Source organism: Eupeodes corollae, chromosome 2, assembly GCF_945859685.1.
Source record: "Eupeodes corollae chromosome 2, idEupCoro1.1, whole genome shotgun sequence".
NCBI lineage: Eukaryota > Metazoa > Arthropoda > Insecta > Diptera > Syrphidae > Eupeodes > Eupeodes corollae.
The window spans coordinates 142,218,261-142,239,073 of NC_079148.1; the positions used below are offsets into that span (position 1 = coordinate 142,218,261).

The 20,813-nt window shown below is 32.9% G+C and overlaps 1 protein-coding gene across 1 annotated transcript in view; it reads left to right on the plus strand.

Moving 5' to 3' along the window:
- The first annotated feature begins 716 nt into the window (after positions 1-716).
- Positions 717-20,813, plus strand: part of LOC129944451 (breast cancer anti-estrogen resistance protein 1) — a 159,453-nt gene continuing 139,356 nt past the window's right edge. Inside the window, exon 1 of the mRNA XM_056053881.1 lies at positions 717-1,321. Coding sequence (XP_055909856.1) covers positions 1,106-1,321 — 216 coding nt within the window. The 5' untranslated portion in view covers positions 717-1,105. The remainder of the gene's footprint in view (positions 1,322-20,813) is intronic.

Here is a 20,813-nt window from a genome sequence, read left to right on the forward strand (position 1 = left end):
ACACTATCCCGCACGAACCCTCAAACAAAAATTGTAACATTCGAAAATTGATTATCCTCAAAAAGTTCGTCCTTGGAATCGAGAATGAGTGTTCGGTTCGAACAATTTTCGAGACTTTGGAGACCAAAAAGACAGAACACATGAGGCACCGCACTGCAAATAAATATAATTTTGTGTCGGTAATGCTGATAAAATAAACTCTAGACTACATCACCTACACACTCGTTCTCCTATAAAAATAAATACCAACAGAAAACAAAATTGATTGCTCTCTTATGGATCCACTTTGGAAACATATAGTAATCTTGACTTTGGTCAGCATTCCGTTTTCCCCAAAAACCTCGCCAGTACCCTGGTTTTTTTTCATTCATTTTTTGCAAAAGAACACTCACTCACAAAAAAAGGCACAACAGCGAAAGTTCAAGCTTCTCTAGGTTCTGTACTCCAAGGAACTTCAACTTATCTCTTTTACAGCGAAGTTAGATGGTGAAACTTTAAGCTATACACCTTCAGCGCATGACGACGCACCCCATCCAGAAGAACAACGACAACCACGATGACGATGGATATACTCGTGTATTCTTCCCCTTTTCGCAGAGTCTGATGCTCTCAATTTTCTTTTTTTATTTTTGCCAGGATAACAACCCGATTCGTTCGGGTTGAGATTTTCAGAACCATCACCAAGCACATCAGTTCTCCATAAGTCCTGTCTGAATCCGTGCACACAATTTCGTCAAGTTCCGGTAAAAAGTCATAAAGATTCCTAAAAAAAATCTACACAATTGTTACAGATTACACAAAACGTCCATCTTTCGTCGGTAACTAAGAATTTAAATATTTTCGCAACAATTAACAACCGGAAGTCGATAAAGAAGTTTAAAAGCAAATGTCGGGTAATCGGTGCTTATTTTGCATCGTGTGAAGTGTTTTTCTTGCGATAATAATTGCGTGAGTTGTTTTTTTTTCCATCCTTTTTCAAATAAAAATTGAATACAATCTCAAGTATTTCAAGTTAAGGAAAAAATTTAAATACAAATCAAGTCAAGTAAAAATAAAAAAGTAAAACAAAAAAAAAACAAAAGTAAAAATTGCTACTGCAGTTGAAATGTCACAAGGATCAAGAGAACCACAACCTCATGCTGGAGGTGGAACAGGGGGAGGAGGAGGTGGTGGAGGAGGGGGTAATGGTAGTATATCAGTGATGGGGAAACCTAACCAACAATATTCACACTTCCACCAGCAGCCGCCTACGAATATTTCAACGAGCACAATTATTTCAAATACCGGGGTTGGAATACTACAAAGGATTACATCTACGCAGGTACCGTATATCGTGTCCTTTTTTTTCGTTTTTTTTTTTGTTTTGCATGTAATTTTATGACGTCAATCCTGGGCTCTCGCTCTCATTGAATATGATTATGGTCCTATAAGGTATAAGGATATGTACATAGAGGTACACCACCATATCCGTATGATGCGGTGGATATACCGCAAGAGAAGAAATTACTCCCTAGCCGGCTTTTTTAACGGTTTGTAGTTTCTAGACGCAGCTCAGCGCAGGCAGAGTGTTCATGTAGTCGTACCTTTATGTAGATTGTAGATGATGGGGCGAAATTTCGATGAATGTGTATAAAGGACATTGTGGAGAAGTTTTTCATAATTTATTTCATTCATTAAAGTTGTTTTGCTCGTTAATTTTAATATTATTACTCTGTGAAACGATTGTACATAAGGTATAGACGGTTTATATAGGTATTATATAAATATAGGTACAATATAAATATCATAGGTACTCCTTCTACCTCTATCTATGTATATATGTAGGTTCTTATAGTATAGTTAATGGCAGGCAATATGCAATGGAAGTAGAGGTTTAAAGGAAGAGGAAGTCCATTGAAGTGCGAAAACATGAATACCCTTTTAAAAGCTTGATACTTGCTGTCTTAATTGTAATTAAGATTTATTCCAATGAACATATTTGGGGTTGGAAAGAGAAAAGATATAACTTTTATTGTAGATTATGGAACGAGTAGGAAATTTATTGCATAGATTTAAGATAAACTTGAAATAAATTTAAGTTATGTAATAAATTGTAAGGCATTAAGTGTTATTCTTAAACGTTATCAAGTGGAAATCGGTATTCTGTTATCGACCAGAAGGAGAAACGATTGTTCTGGAATTCATAAAAACAGCTAAAGATATAAAATTTGAAGAATTAAATTATTCCTTTAAGTAATATATTGGTAGGATTTTAGTTTTAAGCTTATCTTGAGGACTTTTTTAATGGTAACGATTTAAGTATAGATCAATAAAATAGAAGGTTGATTTTTTCACAATCTTTAAATGTAAACAAAAACTTAAATTTTCCTTATTTCCTTTTTAAAGGATCAATCAAACACACAAATTTTTAGTATTTAATGGTTATTGAATCCTTAAATATTGGACTTAAGAGAAGTTAGCTGGTTCCACATTAAAATAACTATCACTTTTTTTTAGTGGCGCGAAAACTTACATTTAAGAAATAAAAAATACCTACGTATACGCCAGAGTAAACCATTGTATTTAATTAAAGATTTTCAAGTGTTTGAAGCATATTTTCGGTCTTTCTTTTCAATTTATTGGTGCAATTATTAAGAATACCAATAGGTAAATATTTTGTGTGGTGATTATGATGTTCAGACGAAATTCAGTACGCACAAAATGAAATGTTGGATGTTTTTTTTTTTAGAAAAGTGTCTTCAATTATAACCCAGAGTTCCCAAAAATCCTGGAAAAGTATTTTTTCGTCATATTGAAAAAAATAATCCAAGTCAACTAGCGGCAAATTGTTTTAGTTTCCAGAAATGCACATTTGATTTTTTGGAAAAAAAAATTATGTCATCTATAGCGTCAGTGGAAAAAAGACAGGACTTGGTCCCTCAATATCGGGATTCATATTTATTTCCCCATTAAAAGTCATTAAGTAATTTGATAAGTTTAATACTTTTTAAATTCACAGATTTGCAAAATTCCTAGAATCTAAATTCTTACCTCCTTATATTTTTTTTTTCATCTATATCTAAAGAAGAATTCTGAAGACATTACATATTCAAAATATGCAGAAAAAGGTTTCGAAAAAGTTAAATCAATGTTTCAAAAAAAGGAATATTAGCTCCAATTAAATTGTAAACATTCTTATTAAAAGTCTCTACAGAACCGTAACTATTTTAAAAAAGAGGCTGTGATGCGACCCACACTGATAACTTCCCATCCTGTCTGTCGATTTTTCTTAAAAGTTTGTAGGTATTCATGTTGGGTTAAAAAACTTGGCAGCTGAATTATTCTTAAAAATTTTAAAATTACCAACAACATTTTTCATATCAAAAAACGGTTTAGTTTGAAAATCTAGTTTTGTTAAATAGATTTTAAGTCGAAAACAAATGTTTACCAGTTTTAGTAGCATTTCTTAAATTTTTACAAATTAATAATTTGAGAGATTTCAAGAACTGAACATCAATTTTTACCAAATTTGCGTAGGTACTATTTTTTGTAGATTTTATTTTTTTTGGAGACAATATTTTTAATTTTTGAAAAGCTATTGGAGTTGAAAGTAAATTTGTACCAACTTTTAATATTGTTTTTTTTTAGGTTTTTATTTTTTTGTAAACAAAACTGTCAATTCGATTTTTCTCAAAATTTGTCCAAATGCTGAAAACAATATTTCTTTTAAGTAAAAATTTGTTTAAAGTCATTATCTCAATTTTTTAAAAGATATTTTTGTCGAAAACCAATTTTTACAAACTTTTGCTAAATTTTCTTTTAAGTTTTTGTTTTTTGTAAGAAAACTGTCAATTCTCAAAATTTTTCCAAATGTTGAAACAAATATTTCTTATAACATAAAATTAGTTGGAAGCCATAATCTCAAATTTTTGAAAAGATATTTGTGCCGAAAATCAATTTTTAACAACTTTTGTTCATTTTTTTTACTTTTTTAGTTTTTTTGTTAAAATAATTTTCAAATCGATGTTTTCAAAATTTTACTAAATGATGACAATTAAAATTTTTAAAAGATAAAAGTAATTCAAAGCCAATATCTCAAAGTTTTGAAAACATATTTGATCCGGAAATCAATTTTTACTGTCTTTTGTTAAATTTTCTTTTATTTTTTTATTTTTTGTAAAAAACTGTCAATTCAATTTTTCTCAAAATTTTACTGAGTATCGACAGCAATATTTTTTAAAAGAGATTGGTAGTTTGAAACCAATATCTCAAAGTTTTTAAAAGATATTTATATTGAAAACAAATTTTTATAAACTTTTTTTAATTTTTTTTTAGGTTTTTAGTTTTTTTTTAAACTGTCAATTCGATTTTTTCTCAAAATTTTACTGAATGTTTCAAACGCTATTTTTCGTAGCACAAAATTATCTTGGAGATGAAATCATTTTGTACACGTAAAATTTTCGAGGTGACAAATTTTTTTTTCAGTTTTTTCGTTTTATAAAAAAAACGTTCCTTGGATTTTTAAATAATAAATTATATTCATATTGATCACTTCTAATATGGTTCATGACAACTTCTCATATATTTTAAATAATCGCTGATAACTTCCCAGAAGTATCCTTGGGGTGATGGTTAGTGTGTAGGACTCTTTGGGTTCAATCCCTGCCTGTATCACCTTAAGCTTTTTTTTTGTCAAGGGTACAAGCTCTTGCTCTTAAAACTTGCAAATTGTACTGTCAAATTCTCATTTAGGGGGATTCGAAAAGCATGAAATCAAAAACCAGATACATAATCTTGTTTATGTTGAGATATTCGAGATTTAAAACCATTTCAATCATATTTTTGGTATTGGAAAACAATTTGTAAATTGGATTTTATTAAAATTTCACTAATGTCTTTTCTAGTTCGATATTTTAAAGTCGTTTTTATGTGAAACCAAATTGATATAAACTTTTAAAAAATTCAACTGGCATTTTTCTTACAATCCAAAAATCTGAAACAAAAATATTTGTTACCATAATTTTTGCGAAAGTAAAATAATATTGATTTCAAAATAATTTAAAGCATGGAAAAACAATTTTTTTGACATATTTTTACATTTTTAAAAGTATTGAAATGACTTTTTTTTTGAAAAAATAGATACTTCCAAGAAAAGCTAAGAAAATTAGTTGAATCAAAATTATTGAATCATATGCAAAATATTGTTGTTAACATTTAAAGTTAATTTTGAAAAAATCCAATTGAAAACTTTTTTTAAAAAGGCAACTAAAAACTTGTAAATTTTAATCAATTATCTTGGGAAAAAAAGACATCGACTTCAAACTTCAAACATTTTGAAAATTCCTTTGACAGTTTTTACATCAAAATAAAACCTAAATATTAAATTTTCTTGAAAACCTTCAAAGTAGAAACTACTCCTCATAGAAATATTGTTTACTCTTTCAAGTTCTTTTAATTAGCAAATTGATTATTTGAATATTTTTAATTGACACAGCCTCATTTTGTTTGACAAATTAGAACGATTATCATAACTTTCAAAAATTGCAGGCCGCTTTTAATTTTTTTTTATAAAAAAAATAGCACGAAATTATTTCTAAAATCAGTACAAAAATTTGAAGAAAAACAATAATTTTGACTTGGGCTTAATAACTGGTATCGTTCTCTAAAAAAATCGTTCTTAAAACTAATACTACAAACAATTTTTTTTAACTTAAATTTCACCGGGCACCGTAGTAACAATAACCCAGTATATCGGTTGTATCTATCTGTCAGAATAATAATAAAAATACACAAAAATGGAAGAAAGTTTTGTGAAAATCAAATGTCAAAATTTACTTAGCAAAAAAACTAACTAAAAATAATAAAATAGACAATTTTCGAGAATAAATGGTAAGAAAACATCTGGAAATTTAGATTCTATAAAAAAAAATTCATTTAACAATTGCTTTAAGGAGAGGGTTTGTTCTCAAAAAGATTTATTTAATCTTAGCTATGATAAACCTTTTGTGGAAACATAGAAAAACTTAATTATCTTTTCTATTGTTTTCTCTTGCAAAATAAGCCCAGTTAGTCTATTTAACAAAACTAAACATTAACAAAACTAAATAACATCAACAGTAATAGATTGATTTTTTCCCCAAAAGAAAACACATACATAATTCGAAATGTACAACTACTCAACGAACACAGCCGTCGAGATACGAATGCAATATCAATCGTACCAACATTTGAGAACGAAATCACATAAGATCCATCCGAGACTCGTATAAATGTCAAAAACCCATCCATAGTAAGATTCTACTCTAACTTTTATCGGTGTTATTCATACTATGGATAATGTTTTTGTTATTCGTGTAAGATCCTACTATACTATTGATAGATTTTCAAACAAAACACGGGTAATTTTGAAATTGATTTTTCGTTTACATATAAAAACCTTCCTCCCTTCTTAGAAAATGTCGCTTATGTATTTCATCTTGAAAAAATTGCGTTTAAAGAAAAGGAATGAAATACTCATAACTTTTTTCCAATTTCTATCAAACATCTGTCAGAAATTCTTAAAGTTTTCATTGTTTTAAAAGTCTTCAACTTTTTTTTAAAAATGTTTCAAAAAATGGTCGCTTTTATAAAAGATCTGTTGTTTCTACCAAATTGTCTTGTTTTAGAAAACAAAGTGCAAATTTTATTATCCTAACATAAGTGTCAATTGGTTTCTTATAATTTAAATTAGTTTTTGTTTGAAAAAATTGACTTTTTGAAATGTGTAAAATCACGTTTGTGCGTCCATTCGTTGTTCGCTCTCATGTGCAAGTGCCAGTTTTTCATTGTGGGATCGAACAATAAAAAGCTAAAATTCTTGCATTTGACATTTGGATTTAAAAACCTTTAAAACATTGTTGTATATATTTATTTGCTTCAGAATTCTTAAGAATCTTAAAGAGTGTGGTAATTGTTTTTCAAGATTCTTGTAGGCTTATACAATGAACTTTCTGCAAACCAATAGAATCATTAAAAAAACATTCAAATCTTCTTCTCAATGTCACATTATTTGCTTTTCACCTTAAAATATAAAAAAAAATACAACAAAAGTAAAGCTTCTTGCCGATTAACTGACACGAATTTCTATTCACCAATAAATCCACCAATCTCTTTTAAGCTGATTATGTGTCAGAAAAACAATCCGAAGTGTCAAATAAATTACAAAACATCCACCCCGTCCCAGGATATCTTTTTAATCTTCTCAAATGCATTACAAGACTGCAGTACATACAATGTAACTTATATTTCTCTGTACTTATGTACATTTAAGACACCTACCCTTCAATCGAGACTTGTGTATCACTGATTATTGTCAATAAGTAGCACCACCCTCTCGCATTTTTCCCAACTTTATTTATATAAGTTCATTGAACCTTTACATTGATGCAGAAATGGAAATTACACCAACCTACCACCCCACAGGAAAAACACAGGCACAGCATGCATAAGACATCGTGATGTCCTTCGTCACTAACTATGTATAGGTACATACTCGTATCTATACGAACATTGATGTCTATCACACTTTTGCACACAAAATAAAAATGGAAAACTACTTTTTTTTCGTATTGATATCGACAAGACTATATTCTGTCAAACAAAGGCACTTTTCGCGCAAATGCGAGCTTGAGCTACGGCTGCTATGGAACAAAATCAACAAGATACAAAATCCTATACTCTCTATATGTTTTTGTAAATAAATAAAATGCTCAACACAACACACAAGGTAAAGAACAATCACCCCCATTTTGACGTAAGGCAATAAGCAAGGACGATTATTCTGGAACAAAACAGAGAAACAATAAAAAATCTAGTGCGACTGGGGAAACATAAAAAAAGCAACAAATAAAATGAAAATAACTCTGCTGCCATTATTGCCAACAATTGTTGATTTCTGAAAATCAATTTCTTGAGAAGAATAGGATTGAAAAAAGTAGACAAACAAACCTAGCTGTCACTCTGATTATAAGTTAAAACGTCAGTTGCAACCGCAATTATCGTGAATTGATGAGTGTGTTCAAAAAGTATGGAAATAAAAAGAACGAATTTTGAAGTGGCTTTGGAACTTATGTGGAAAAGTTTTTTACAATAAATTGTAAACGATAATAAAATGAATCTGATTCAAAATGTATGGATTAAAAACCAACAGGGTTTTCCAACAGTTTCCTGTCAAAAGTTCATCGTTTTTGTAGCGAATAGAACACAATTCGAATAAGTTTGTTTGCCATTGAATTAGAATAACTTTGTTTGTGTGCAAACAAGTGAAGAAGAGCTGTCAAATTTCCAATTAAACTTTCTTAAAATTCTGTATGAACTTGAAAAAGAGAAATATTCGAAATTAAAACTTTTCTATGTTTTGTTTAATTGTATTTAATAATGTACTTATGCCTGTTCTTTTTTCTTGAAGTTTTGTACATGTTTATTTGTTGACAGTTTCACTTAAAAGTTCCTAATTTCCTAAGGAATGGTTGAGATTTGTAAGTCACTGGGCCATAGTTTTCTAAGAGCTGTTACGCCACTTAATTTATTTATTTTTAAGGCAGGCTTACTGTTTATCACTTATCTTACTTTTCGGAATATTTCTTTACAACATCCTTGACAAAGTCTTATACATGATTTTTGTTTTCCTTTTTAAATAAACTTCTCATAGGTTGGGTTAGGTTAAAGTGGCTGCGGATTCATAATCCACACACTTAGGCCAAAAGAAACGGCTCATTGTGATACCACATGAATCTAGAGAATTACTTCCCACTAGCCGAACCATTTTGAGCTTTTTATAAAACAAAGGAAATATTTAAAATCTTAGTCAAAGAAAGAGCAAGGCAAGTGCAGAGGAGGTTAGAGATTGTTTCTTCTTCTTCCTCGTCAATACAGCTCCTGCAGAAGTCACTTGAGGCTACACCAAGTCGTATTGCGTGTCCGTCTATAGGACAGTGCCCCGTAAGGAAGCTAATATGAAGTCTGCTTTGAGATACCAAGTCTTTAGAACGCTTCAGGTGAAGTGAAAGCCATATGAGTTGTTTGTTAAATTGTGCCACATAGAGTTTGTTACCGCAAAACCTGTTTCTTTTAGCAGAAGTTTACATGCAGCTATCGGTATACCTATCTTCTCCCTTTCAGGTGAAATAAGTATGTCGGTTCCATTTTTAGGGAGTTTATCGGCTCTACAATTTCCTGTGATGTCTCTGTGGCCCGGCACCCAACAGAGGTGAATGTTAAACTGCTGCGCCATCTCCGATAAGAGGCGATCAAAACTCGAGGGCCGTTAGAGATATGGTTTAGACACCGTCAAGAGATTTGATAGCCTGACTGTAAAAGAAGATGCGGATATCAGGAGTTGATATCACGTTTTCTCTTAGCCAGGGGAGAACCTCTTTGATCGCTAAAATGTCTGCTTGGAAGACACTACAATGATTAGGTTGGCGGAATGAGATGCTTAGATTAAGCTTTCCTGAGTGCACACCACCACCAACTCCCTCCATCTTGGATCCATCTGTATAAAAATGGATGCATTTGTCATCCAGGAGTTTTTTGTCTTCCCATTCATCTCTGGATGGAATGGATACCTGGAAGTTTTTTCCAAATAGGGGTTTAGGAATAGTGTAGTCTACGTACTTTGGTATAAATGATGAGGCGTGGAGTATTATAGCCGAGAAGTGTCAGATGGAGGACAGTGTCTAACGCTGCTAAGGTTGTGGTTCTTAATGCCCCGCTTATGCAGAGACATGCAGTGTGTTGGACTCTGCTGAGTTTTTCGAAGTACGAGTAAGTGACATTCTCCAATGCAGTCCACCATACTGCAACGCCGTACATAAGTATTGGTCGGATGACCGATGTGTATAGCCAATAGGTTAAACGAGGTTGAAAACCCCATTTACTTCCTATGGCTTTCTTGTAAAGGAAAAGAGCTACTGTAGCTAATTTAACTTTTTCCTGAATATTAAGTTTCCAACTTAATTTGTTGTGCAATATCAGACCAAGATACTTGGCTTCATTGCTAGACTTCTCATCATATCAAACAAATCTTTAGCAGTTAATTCATTTTCACAAGAAGAAGATGGAGTTGATTGCTTCCATATTTTATTACATTTGCTTGTTTGATAGCAAAACTCTTTCCAACCGAAATATATAACAAATAAAAGAAAATGGATTATTTTAATCTTACAGCTAAAAATGAATTGTATTAGTATTAGCACGAAGAGCAGGGTAAATCTGCCAAAAAATCTAGATCCGCAGATTTGATCTTAAATCAAAAATAAATCAATTTTGTTTGCCTATGGAAAGCAAAAGCAAGAGAAAATTGTGTTTTGTGTTTTTTTTTTCTAGATCAAAAATATACTGATTAATTTTCATATGGAAAACACTATTTATCGGATAGGTTGAAAACTAAAAATAAATCACTTAAAAGCTGACACGATGGCCGCCAGTTAAAATTGTGTTGCTAACAACTTCAACACTGCTTAAAAAACACGCCTTTCAAAGAAGTGAACTTATGTGTTATAATTTTAAGTGGACCTAAAACTTTGTTCCTCTGGACCATTCGTACAATCATGGTTAAACATCTAAGGTGTAATTAGTAAGGTGATTTTTGATAAATAGCAGTGAAAAAATGAAAAAAGCGTTGGACTGTCATGCAAGGGGTCTTGGGTTCAATCCCTGCCTGTGCCACCTTAATTTAAAAAAAAATAATTTTCGCGGGTACTGCCTCTTGCGAGGAATTGACAAATCCTTCAAGAGTAATTCTTGTCATGAAAAAGTGCTTTCTCAAACTAGCCGTTCGGATTCGGCATAAAATTGTAGGTCCCCTCCATTCCTGACAACATTACTCGCACACAGGAATGGTTGAGAGTTGTAAGTCACTAGGCCCTGGTTCACAACGGACTGTTGCGCCACCCCATTTTGATTTTTTTTTTGAGCAGTGAAAATCAATTAATTTGATCTTTGTAAGGCGATAAACTCAAGTGACTGCTTAATAACTGTCAAAACAGAAATGTAAATGTAATTTTTTAAGGAATTTGACGTCAATAAGAATAAATCAAAGAAAAAGTAGGAATATCATCTCAGTAAACACTGTACTTTTATTTAGATCAAAAATGTGACTCACACTTTCCTCCTCCCTTAGAAAAAGTACAAATTTGTCACATTGGAAAACTAACTCACTGCTTTTCGAATTATATTTTATTTAAGGAGTTTTCAACACATTAAATAGAAAATTAATTTTTTTTTAAAATTTGTAAAGTGTTCCTACACCATTAAAGCAAACATTTTAGAACACATCCCTTCATATACCGAAAGAACTTTATTGAAACATGTTAAAAAATCATCTTTCAAAACAAGATTATATCACATCGTTGGCAATACTGGTGGTCTTGAAGCTTAATAAACTATTCAGGTGGAGCGAAATTTAGCTGAGAATATAAACCTACTCGTTAAAAAAGAGAAACACAAAGAAAAAGAAAAACACACTATCGTCGTCGTCGAAGGATAAAATAGTGTTCGCCCCTAGATCAACTTTTAATTTAACAAGAACAAAACAAAAACACACACATACATATGTACGAGTATAGTTGTACCCTTAAATCCCATTTGAAGTTTTTGCAGTATACTCTTCTGTGAAGTTCCATAAACTAGGTATAGGTGGAGTTGGAGTATGGAGTATAATGGCAATGAATGACCTTACCAACAAGCTATATGCACGCGCGCCTTTATTCCCGAATGCCAAGTTCATGTCGCATTGAATTATTCCCCCCTTGGTCTTGGTGGGGCGCTTTACGCTTTTGTATGGGGGCAGAAAACAGAGTTGAATGGGTTAGGGTTAGGATTGGGTTGGGTTGGGGATACCGCAATACTAACCTTCTGCCTGAGGGGCTTGCATGGTTGATTTGACTCGTCGAACAAAGGGACTTGTATACCTTGTGCCTTGTGCTTGGGCTTATGCTTGTGCTTATGCCATTGCCATCCACATTGCGTTATTGTTGGTTCTTTCGGTTATGTGCGCTTCTGGCTGCTGCTGCTGTTTCTTCTGCTTCTGATGGTTGTCGTTGTTGGTTTGGTTTAGCATGGCGCTGGCGCTGGCGTCTGACTGTCAGTGTGTCGACATTTAGAGTCGAGTCGATTTTATGTTTTAAGGGGTGAAAAATCGTTGAATGGAAAATGGAAAATTCCGCATAAGTAAATCTGGGTGTTTGTTTGTTTGTTGGTTTGTGTGCTTTCTTTTAAAGGAAGGGGTGGCATGGGGTGGCAGAAAATATACCTCAGTTAAACACAAACAGAGAGGGTGGAAAATAATGCGTTACACATGATTTGGTCTTTTGTTTATCGCATCAGATATTTTTGTTTTCTTCCTTCATTTTTGCTGTTTTATTGTTGTTTCTTGAACCTTCTTCTTGTACTGTTGCTGTTTACTGTTACATTGAATAAGAATGACAAATGATGTGCGTATACTGTTGTTTAGGTTGAGGATGTTAACACATGAGTGCTTGTATGTTAATGTGCCTGTCAAAGATGGGCTCAATTAGGATCGAAATACTTTTAAGAACAAAACAAGAAGGGAAAAAAACGCTTTGAAGGTTTTTTGTTGTTGGGGATTTTTTTGACATTTGAAAGATGAATTCAATCAGTAAAAATGTTAACAGGAAATCAGCTTATTTGAAAGCAGCTTGAAATTATTACAAATATTGGATGTTAAAAAAATGTAAATATTTATAAGATAAGGTTTTGACAGATCGACAGTATACTCAGTTCAACATCAATACATTTAAATCTGCAGCGGTTTGAAATAAGGTATGTTCAACTCACAGTTCTTGATTGTAAATTTTATAAAAGTTAAAAACATTTTATATATGAATAACTTTGAATACTTGTATTTTTCAGTAAATTGACAGATAATCGATATTCAGTTAAAGTTGTAACATCAGTTTTAGTGTATTTTGACAGTTAAGCCTCGTTCACATGACAACGACCGATGGCAAACAAATTAAGTTATTTCCTAGTTCTTTGAAAAACGTTGAATCTTTAAAATTGATTTCTTTCTTCGTTAAATTCTTGATTTATCACTTAATCTAACATCAGCAGAATTTTTTCTTTAAGTGAGTCTGCCAAGAGTTGATAACGAATCAAATATAAATCGATGTTCTTGTACAAAAAAAAAAAAAAACAAAAAAAGCAAATAAGAATTTTGACAGATCAAATTGAAGAACTAAGTTGGTTCATTTTTACAAATATTAAATACATTAAGTTTTTGTTAAAGCAAACACTTTAAAATATCACTTCCAATAACGATTGCTGTCAAGACCTACTTTATGTCACCTTGACCCTGACAGACGTCAAATTGAGTCACATGTAATTAGGAAACTTAAACATTCCTATTAAGACTAATGACTAACAGAATTATCAAATTTGTAAAAACATTCCTTAGGTAAATTATCCAAGACTGCATTACTATTATAATTCCTAAAAGATAAGTGACACCTGTCATTAGTGACAAGTAGCACAGTTAATCCAAATAGAAAACAAAAACTAACATCTTCACCTATTTACATTAAGTGTCTCATGTCTCGGCTTAAATAAGACTCAAGCACCGATTAATATGAAATTATGAATATAAACTCTGTATTATTCAAAGAAGTATTTTTATGGGCCAACAAAAACTATATCAAGCAATCACTTCAAGACTTAGACTCAGGGCGAATATAATCTCTTTGAGTAACAAACCTATTTGTTACGCAGCATAAATTCTAATGGAAATGATGATCTTTGATGACCGCAGTGTGTTCTATTTTTCGTCAATCAAATCTCCCCATTCCGCGAAGAAGACCGAAGTTTGTAAAGGAAGTATTGTAATTCAAATTGCTTTACTACTTGCCGACAAGTTGGTTAGGTTTGATTTTGACTTAAGGCGACGACACGACACGACGACGCGACGCGACGACGAGTGTGGGAATATTTTTGTCTGTTCTGATCTGATGGTGTTGTTTTTATTGTCAAATACTCGTGGGGTTAACACAATTATTATTGTCGTTATTTTAGTTTTGTTTTGTAGTTTCATAATTTGTAAAATATTGAAGTAGATCATGTTTGTTTTGTGAGATTGGGAATTTTTTGTGGGGTTTTGAATGGTGGTGGGGATTTATTACGCTGTTTGAGTTATGTGTTGACATAAAATTGAACGCTATCAAAAGATACAAAATTAAATTAAAATTCAAGAAACTAATAGAAATAAGATAGAAATAATAGAAATAACATAACAGAATGCAATGAATGAGTTGCAAAATGTTCTTTGTGATTTTTAACATTTTTACTATGGTATAAATGTCAAAATTGACATTTCATTCCGTCCGCAGCCTTCTCAACAAATCCTGTAATCTGCTTAATTAAAAACAGACAATACGGGAGGTTTCACTCTAAGTTATAATATCCGTAAAACGTAGGGAAATTTATATTGGTACATTTTGATTTCAATAAAAAGTGATTTTTATAATTGAAAATCGATGTTTTACTGTCATTATGTTAATATTCTTTATCGTTTCTGTACTTTTCAATATTCTCATCTAGGAAAAGGAACGAGCTTTATAAAGTTTGAAATTATTTCCATATTTAAGGAAAATTGTTATCAATTAATATTTTGAAAATCGTTTTCATCCAAATCAGAAACCACACTCTTCAAACTGACAGATATGTCTGAATTACAAACACACATCAGCTTCGGCTTCGTCTGCGTTACGGTGGGCCTGCTTCGAGGTTGCTTTGAATGACATTTCTATTATTACATCGCTCCAAAGAGCAAATATTTTGTTTTTTGACATTTTTTACAGCTGTTGAACTGTCACACAAAGCAAATGTTCAGATAATTGAACTAGAGCTTCCGTTTGGAGTCACATTACGTTACATTACGTTCTTTTCTTTACGATTGTCAAACGATACGTTAGGTCGAAGCTCCATTGTGGCTGAACTCGTAAACGTCAGGTGAAGCTGAAGCCGAAGCGTGTTTGCCAATATTGTGCATGAAATTTGGATTGGTGAATGAAGTGTCAAATTTCACGAATAATTTTCTAACTGAAAATTTAATTTAGATCAAAAATAAATCAAAATTTTAACAATAAAACAAGACAAAGTAGTGATTTGACAGATTCTTAAAAAATAAATTAATTTATTTTACCAATGAAAAAACCCATGATTAAGATTTTTTAGAATTTTAACGCATTAAAAGCTGTATCGTATGAAAACTAAAGCAAAAAGCTAAAAGTGTGTTCTCTTCCACAAAGCCTTAATGAAACTATCCAATCATAAAGTTGATCAAGTGGATACGTGATACCAATTTGCGTACTTCAGTTCACTTCTGACACATACGTTGTATTCAAAGATTATTAGGAACATCTTGATTTAAGATAAATCAGTTCTCTTTAAAAAACAATAAACTAGGTTAATAATATAATTCCTGATTAACATGAAAGAGAAAACAAAAATCCATGCCAATCTATTCATTACCTTCTGGAGCTCTAATTTTATATCTTTGGTGTCAAAATCAAACAAACAAAGTTCAAAGCTTTCTTATTTTCTTTTAACAAAAATGACTTAATTATTGTTTCAATCTTAGCCTGAATACCTCCCACATTTTTGTCCTCTGTTGTTCTCTATTCATTTAGACGATGAGTCAAATGATGCCATATGCATGAAGAACGAAGCACGAGGGTGTATTTTAATTCCAATTAAATGGTGATAATATGAAGTCTGCCACTGATGTTTGTTTACTCAATGTCTGCAACAAAATATTATACAGAGATAGAGAGATAGAAACTGACGATGAACGCCACTGATTTGTTTGAACAGTCCTGACAACAAAACCAAGCAAAAAAGAAAAAATGGCAAAAACAAGGCACATGTGCTAGGTAGGTACATGGATTAAGAGAGGAATGCTATTCATCCTTTTTTGCTATCAGCATCAACAAACCCTTGCTTGAAATGCGGGCAAGGATTAAGGAGTGGTGATAGGTGGCACATGGCCTAGACAGAAACAGGAGTCGTCCAGAGAAAAAAAGATGGATGCTGCTATGAGATGATGTTTCTTCTCAAAAGGTCGACCGAGATATGAGTGTGATGTGTGTGTACCTCCTTATTATAGTCACGTGTGTGCAGTTCCTTAGAATTTGTAGAGAGTTAATTTCATTTGAAAGGATGTTGGGACTTAATTTAGGAGTAGAAATTATAAAGTCCTTTATTAACTTACACATTTCTTGGAATGGAATATAACAATTCATAAAACAAATTGGACTCTCAAATTGACAAAGTTACAACTTTTAAACATTCCCATCTGACATTAATGACAGGGATGGAGGGGACATACAGTTCTTATGTCGAATCACTGTTTATGGAAAGACCACTTTGGACGATTTACCAATACCTCGCAAGATGGAGTACTCTTTAAAAAGCTTTTAAGTATCATCGGCAGATGTTGAGCCTAGACCTCTAGGATGACAACCCGTTGCACTAAACATCACGCATACCACGAGTACTATACTCTTAAGTAATTTGAAGCTACAATACCATGAGGGCTTGAACCTTAAACGAGATTTAATTTTGAATTTGTCCCAATATAAGGTCAAAGCCCCTGGGTTTATTAAATCAAACCAAATTTTTTGTTCTTATAAACCACAATGACGTTGAATCAATATCAAATGACATAATATCTTGGGTGTGTGATGCGTGAATATGACACCGACAAACGAATAAACATTTTGGTCAACAAACCCAAACCATACAAAAAAATCACCATCAATGAACACGAAAATTGACACTTCGTATGCTCCCACAGTCCCTGCCCCATTGGCTTCTCTTATAATAGGGTACAACTATGTAAACACGCCTCAAACCACCACATCACTCTACCTTACCTACATGAGAAAGTATATCTGTCATGCAGACAAGATGTGCATTTGATGTGTTACATAAGCAATCTAGAATTCTATGGCCTTTAAGGTTTGCTAAAGGAAATGTATAAACCTGACAAATCTTTGGGACGCGCACGATTCATCCAAAGAAGAAGACGCGATGAAGCATAAACATGCGGTAAAAAGAGCAGAAAAAAAAAGAAAAAGTGATTTATAAGCAAAGAACAATATTGACATACAAATTCAAAAATGGAACTGAGAACCAGACCGAAACCAAAACTGAAACTGAAACCAAAGATCTTCAAATATTGACACAGTCACATGAAAAAGAAAAGAGAAAAAGAAAATTCCTATTTTTTGAAAAGAATTATACCGCGAACTCAAAACACCTTCCCACATTAAAATAATCATTCTGCTGGTTTTTGAACTCTAACGAAAACCACCAGGTACTTTGAACATGTGTTTGCGTTGCATGGACATCTATCAAATTAATTTCTTTTGATGGCTGATGTTGCAAAATAGAATATGACACCTTTTTGAGACATTTTCTAAGGAGTGGGCGATGTTTAATTTATCACAAGTGAGTCTTTTTAATATTTCACATGTTCAAAACCTTCAAACTTCTCTGAATGACAGAGTTCTTTCTGTCTGATTTCAAAATCGATGTCATATAGAAGATTTCTGGATGACCAAGCATCATATTCAAAAATGTTTATTTTGACATTAGGAAATGTTAACATTCCGGTCTGACACAATACCTCCCATGTCCCGTCAAAGTTCCAGAAAGAAAAACAAAAATAAATATACAACATTTCATTTTTAGTGTGACGTTTATCCACACGAAAATATTCAAGGAAAAAAAAAACAACGGGAAAACTTAAAAATAACAAATCAAGTTATAATTAGAAGACGAACAACAAAATTATGACTTTTAAAACACAAACATTTTACACATGGTGTCATCAAGTTTGGGGATTATAAACTCACTCCACCCTCAAACTGAACGAAAACAAGAAGTTGGCATCACCACAATAATGATGAGGTTGATGTTTCAGTTTTGACATTTGGTGGGCTCTCTTAAATGACAATCTCAACTACTGACTAATTTACCAGATCCCTTTTTGTATATTGAAATGGTTTGTCAGGGTTAATTATCGCTGCTATGTCAAAACTTAAAATGTTGTCGTTTTCATGATATAAGCTGCTTTATACTCGAGTCTGGTGGTCGTTTCCCCTTTTTGGATTTTTCCTTTTTTTTTTTGGAAAAATTGAAGTGAAAATTATTTTATTTTTGAAATTTCGTCTGCGTGTCAGGTTTTTATTTAATGGTTTCATGGTAGATAAAAATTGTAAATTAGCATGCAGTTGGATATAGTTTTTGAATAAAATTGCATCACTCATATAGAGGGAGTTTTCAGAGATTTCTAAATATAAAGTTTATTTTAGTTTTGAAAGAATACAAAAGCATTTTTGAAAATGCAAATTTATTAATAAGTGAGTTTAGGTAAGTTTATTTCTTTTTCAAAATCTACACAGCCAAATTTAAGAACAAGAAAATTTGGGACTCTTTTTTATACACATTGATAGGTCGGAATTTTTAAGGGTACGCTCGCATTGCGTCAAAATTATAAAACTCACAATTGAAAAGTTTAGTATTTTTTTGCAAGCTTTTTTAAATGTAAAAAAGTTGTAAACTTTATTAAAATCGAGAAAATTTATGTACACATTTTGTTATAACAGGTGTATAATGAAATTTGAATTGGTATTTCTTTTTAAAATCTCATATTCAGTTTTTGAACTATAAGGGATTAGCCTAAAACTCAACTTTGTACTTGTATAAGCTCAATATTATTGTCTTTAAAACAGAAGTTGGAACAGTAGAATTCAAGTTCTTTTAGAAAGTACACAATCAAAAATTTAACACACAAAAATAAGAAAAAATAAAGCCTATAATACAATATATATTATATATATATGTTGTCCGGCTAAAAGTACAGCACCGCTTTAACTCCTGCTGGAGCATAGGGCAGCAACAAGATCCTTCCAGCTATCCCGATTCATCGCAACTGATCTCAGCTGTGGACAAGATTGAATGCCTTAAGACCGAGCCTCCGTCAAAACTGATGACTTCCAAGTTGTCTTTGGTCTTCCAACGAGTCTATTACCTTGGGGATTCCATTGGACCGATTGATTTGCTATGATTCCTATTCCACAGCTGAACGGTAGAAATGGTTTTCGGCCACCACCAGATCTCCAGAATAGAGCGCATACAACGGTTAACGAAAGCTTGTAGTCTGCTAGAGATGTTGGCATGTTCCATGTTTCAGAAGCATATAACAGCAACACTGATTTGACATTGGATTCGAGGAGTTTCAACTTGGTGCTTAGCGATATTTTGCTAGAGTTCACACAGAAGAAAGGATTCCAAATGCACTACGGACTTTGTTTATTCTACTGTTAACATCCAGGTCGGTTCCGATATCGGGAGATATAGAACTTCCCAGATAGTTAAACTGCTCGACCTCCTCTATGGTCCCCTGCCTTAGAATAACTTGTGTGCTTTGGCCCGTGGTCATTATAAATAAATAAATTGGGTGCAACAGTCCGTTGAGAACTAGGGCCTAGTGACTGACAACTCTCAACCATTCCCGTGTGCGAGAACTGTTGTCAGGGATGGAAGGGACCTACAGTTTTAAGCCGAATCCGAACGGCAAATTTGAGAAAGCACTTTTAATGACAAGATTTACTCTTGGAGAATTTGTCAATTCCTTGCAAGAGGCAGTACCCGTGAAAAAAAATTTAGGTGGCATAGGCAGGGATCGAACCCAAGACCTTTCGCATGACAGTCCAACGCACTAACCATTATGACCCGTGGTCATTACTTTGGTCTTATTTGTGTTAAACCTTAAGCCAGCCACTTCTCCATTTAATTGCAGTGAATGAAACATCTGATTTAAGCCTGCCTTGTTGTTAGCCATGAGACATATCGTCAACATAATCTATGTGGCTAAGCTTGTCAAACAGACTCCATTGGATACCGTGTCTTTCATTTGTACCCACCGTGGCAGTCATCACATCGTCAATCACCAGAAAAAACAGAATTGGTGAAAAAGACATCTTCTTGTCTCACTTCTTGACACGAAGAAGTCGGAAAGATGTCCATTATGCAACACAAAACACCTTGCGTTGTTCTACGATTCTTCAATAACAGCGACAATTTTCTCTGGGATTCCTCGCGCAGTAAGCGATCTAGAGATGAATTCACGATTAACCCCTTCTCAAAATCTACAAACATTAGGTACATCGGTACAGCCACTACGAAACCCCGGTTAGTGTCTATTGATCTTGAACTTAATCCTCTCGAGAATAATAGTTGGCATTAACTTCGGAAAAACGCAAAGAACTTTGATACCGCACCAGTTATTACAGTTTTTGAGGTTTCCTTTCTTTGGTAACTTTACAGTAACTCCATCCTTGCAGTCCCTTGGGTTAGTTACATTCTCCCAGACAGCCTGTACGAGTTTAAGCAAAATACGGGAAGCTGCCTCAGGGGCTGCTTTTAGGAATTCTGCGGGAATACCATCAAGTCAAGCTGCTTTGTTTTTCTTTAGAAGATGTATCGCAATACTTAACTTATCCCTGAACTTGTTGGGGGACTGGAGTCCCTAGAAGATCTGCGTATGTTGTTTAATTGTGGATTCAATTCTGCATTGTGGGCATCATTTGGAAGCGCAAAAAAGTGCTCCTTCCATCTTTGTAGCTGATCTTCTATCGTCACTAAAAAGTTGCCGCTCGAATCTAACACGGGATCTTTATTGTAAGTGCTACTACGCTGTCCAACAATATCCTTAGTGATTTTATAAAGCCACCTTGCGTCACCTATTTCTGCAGCATGTTAAGTATTTTCCG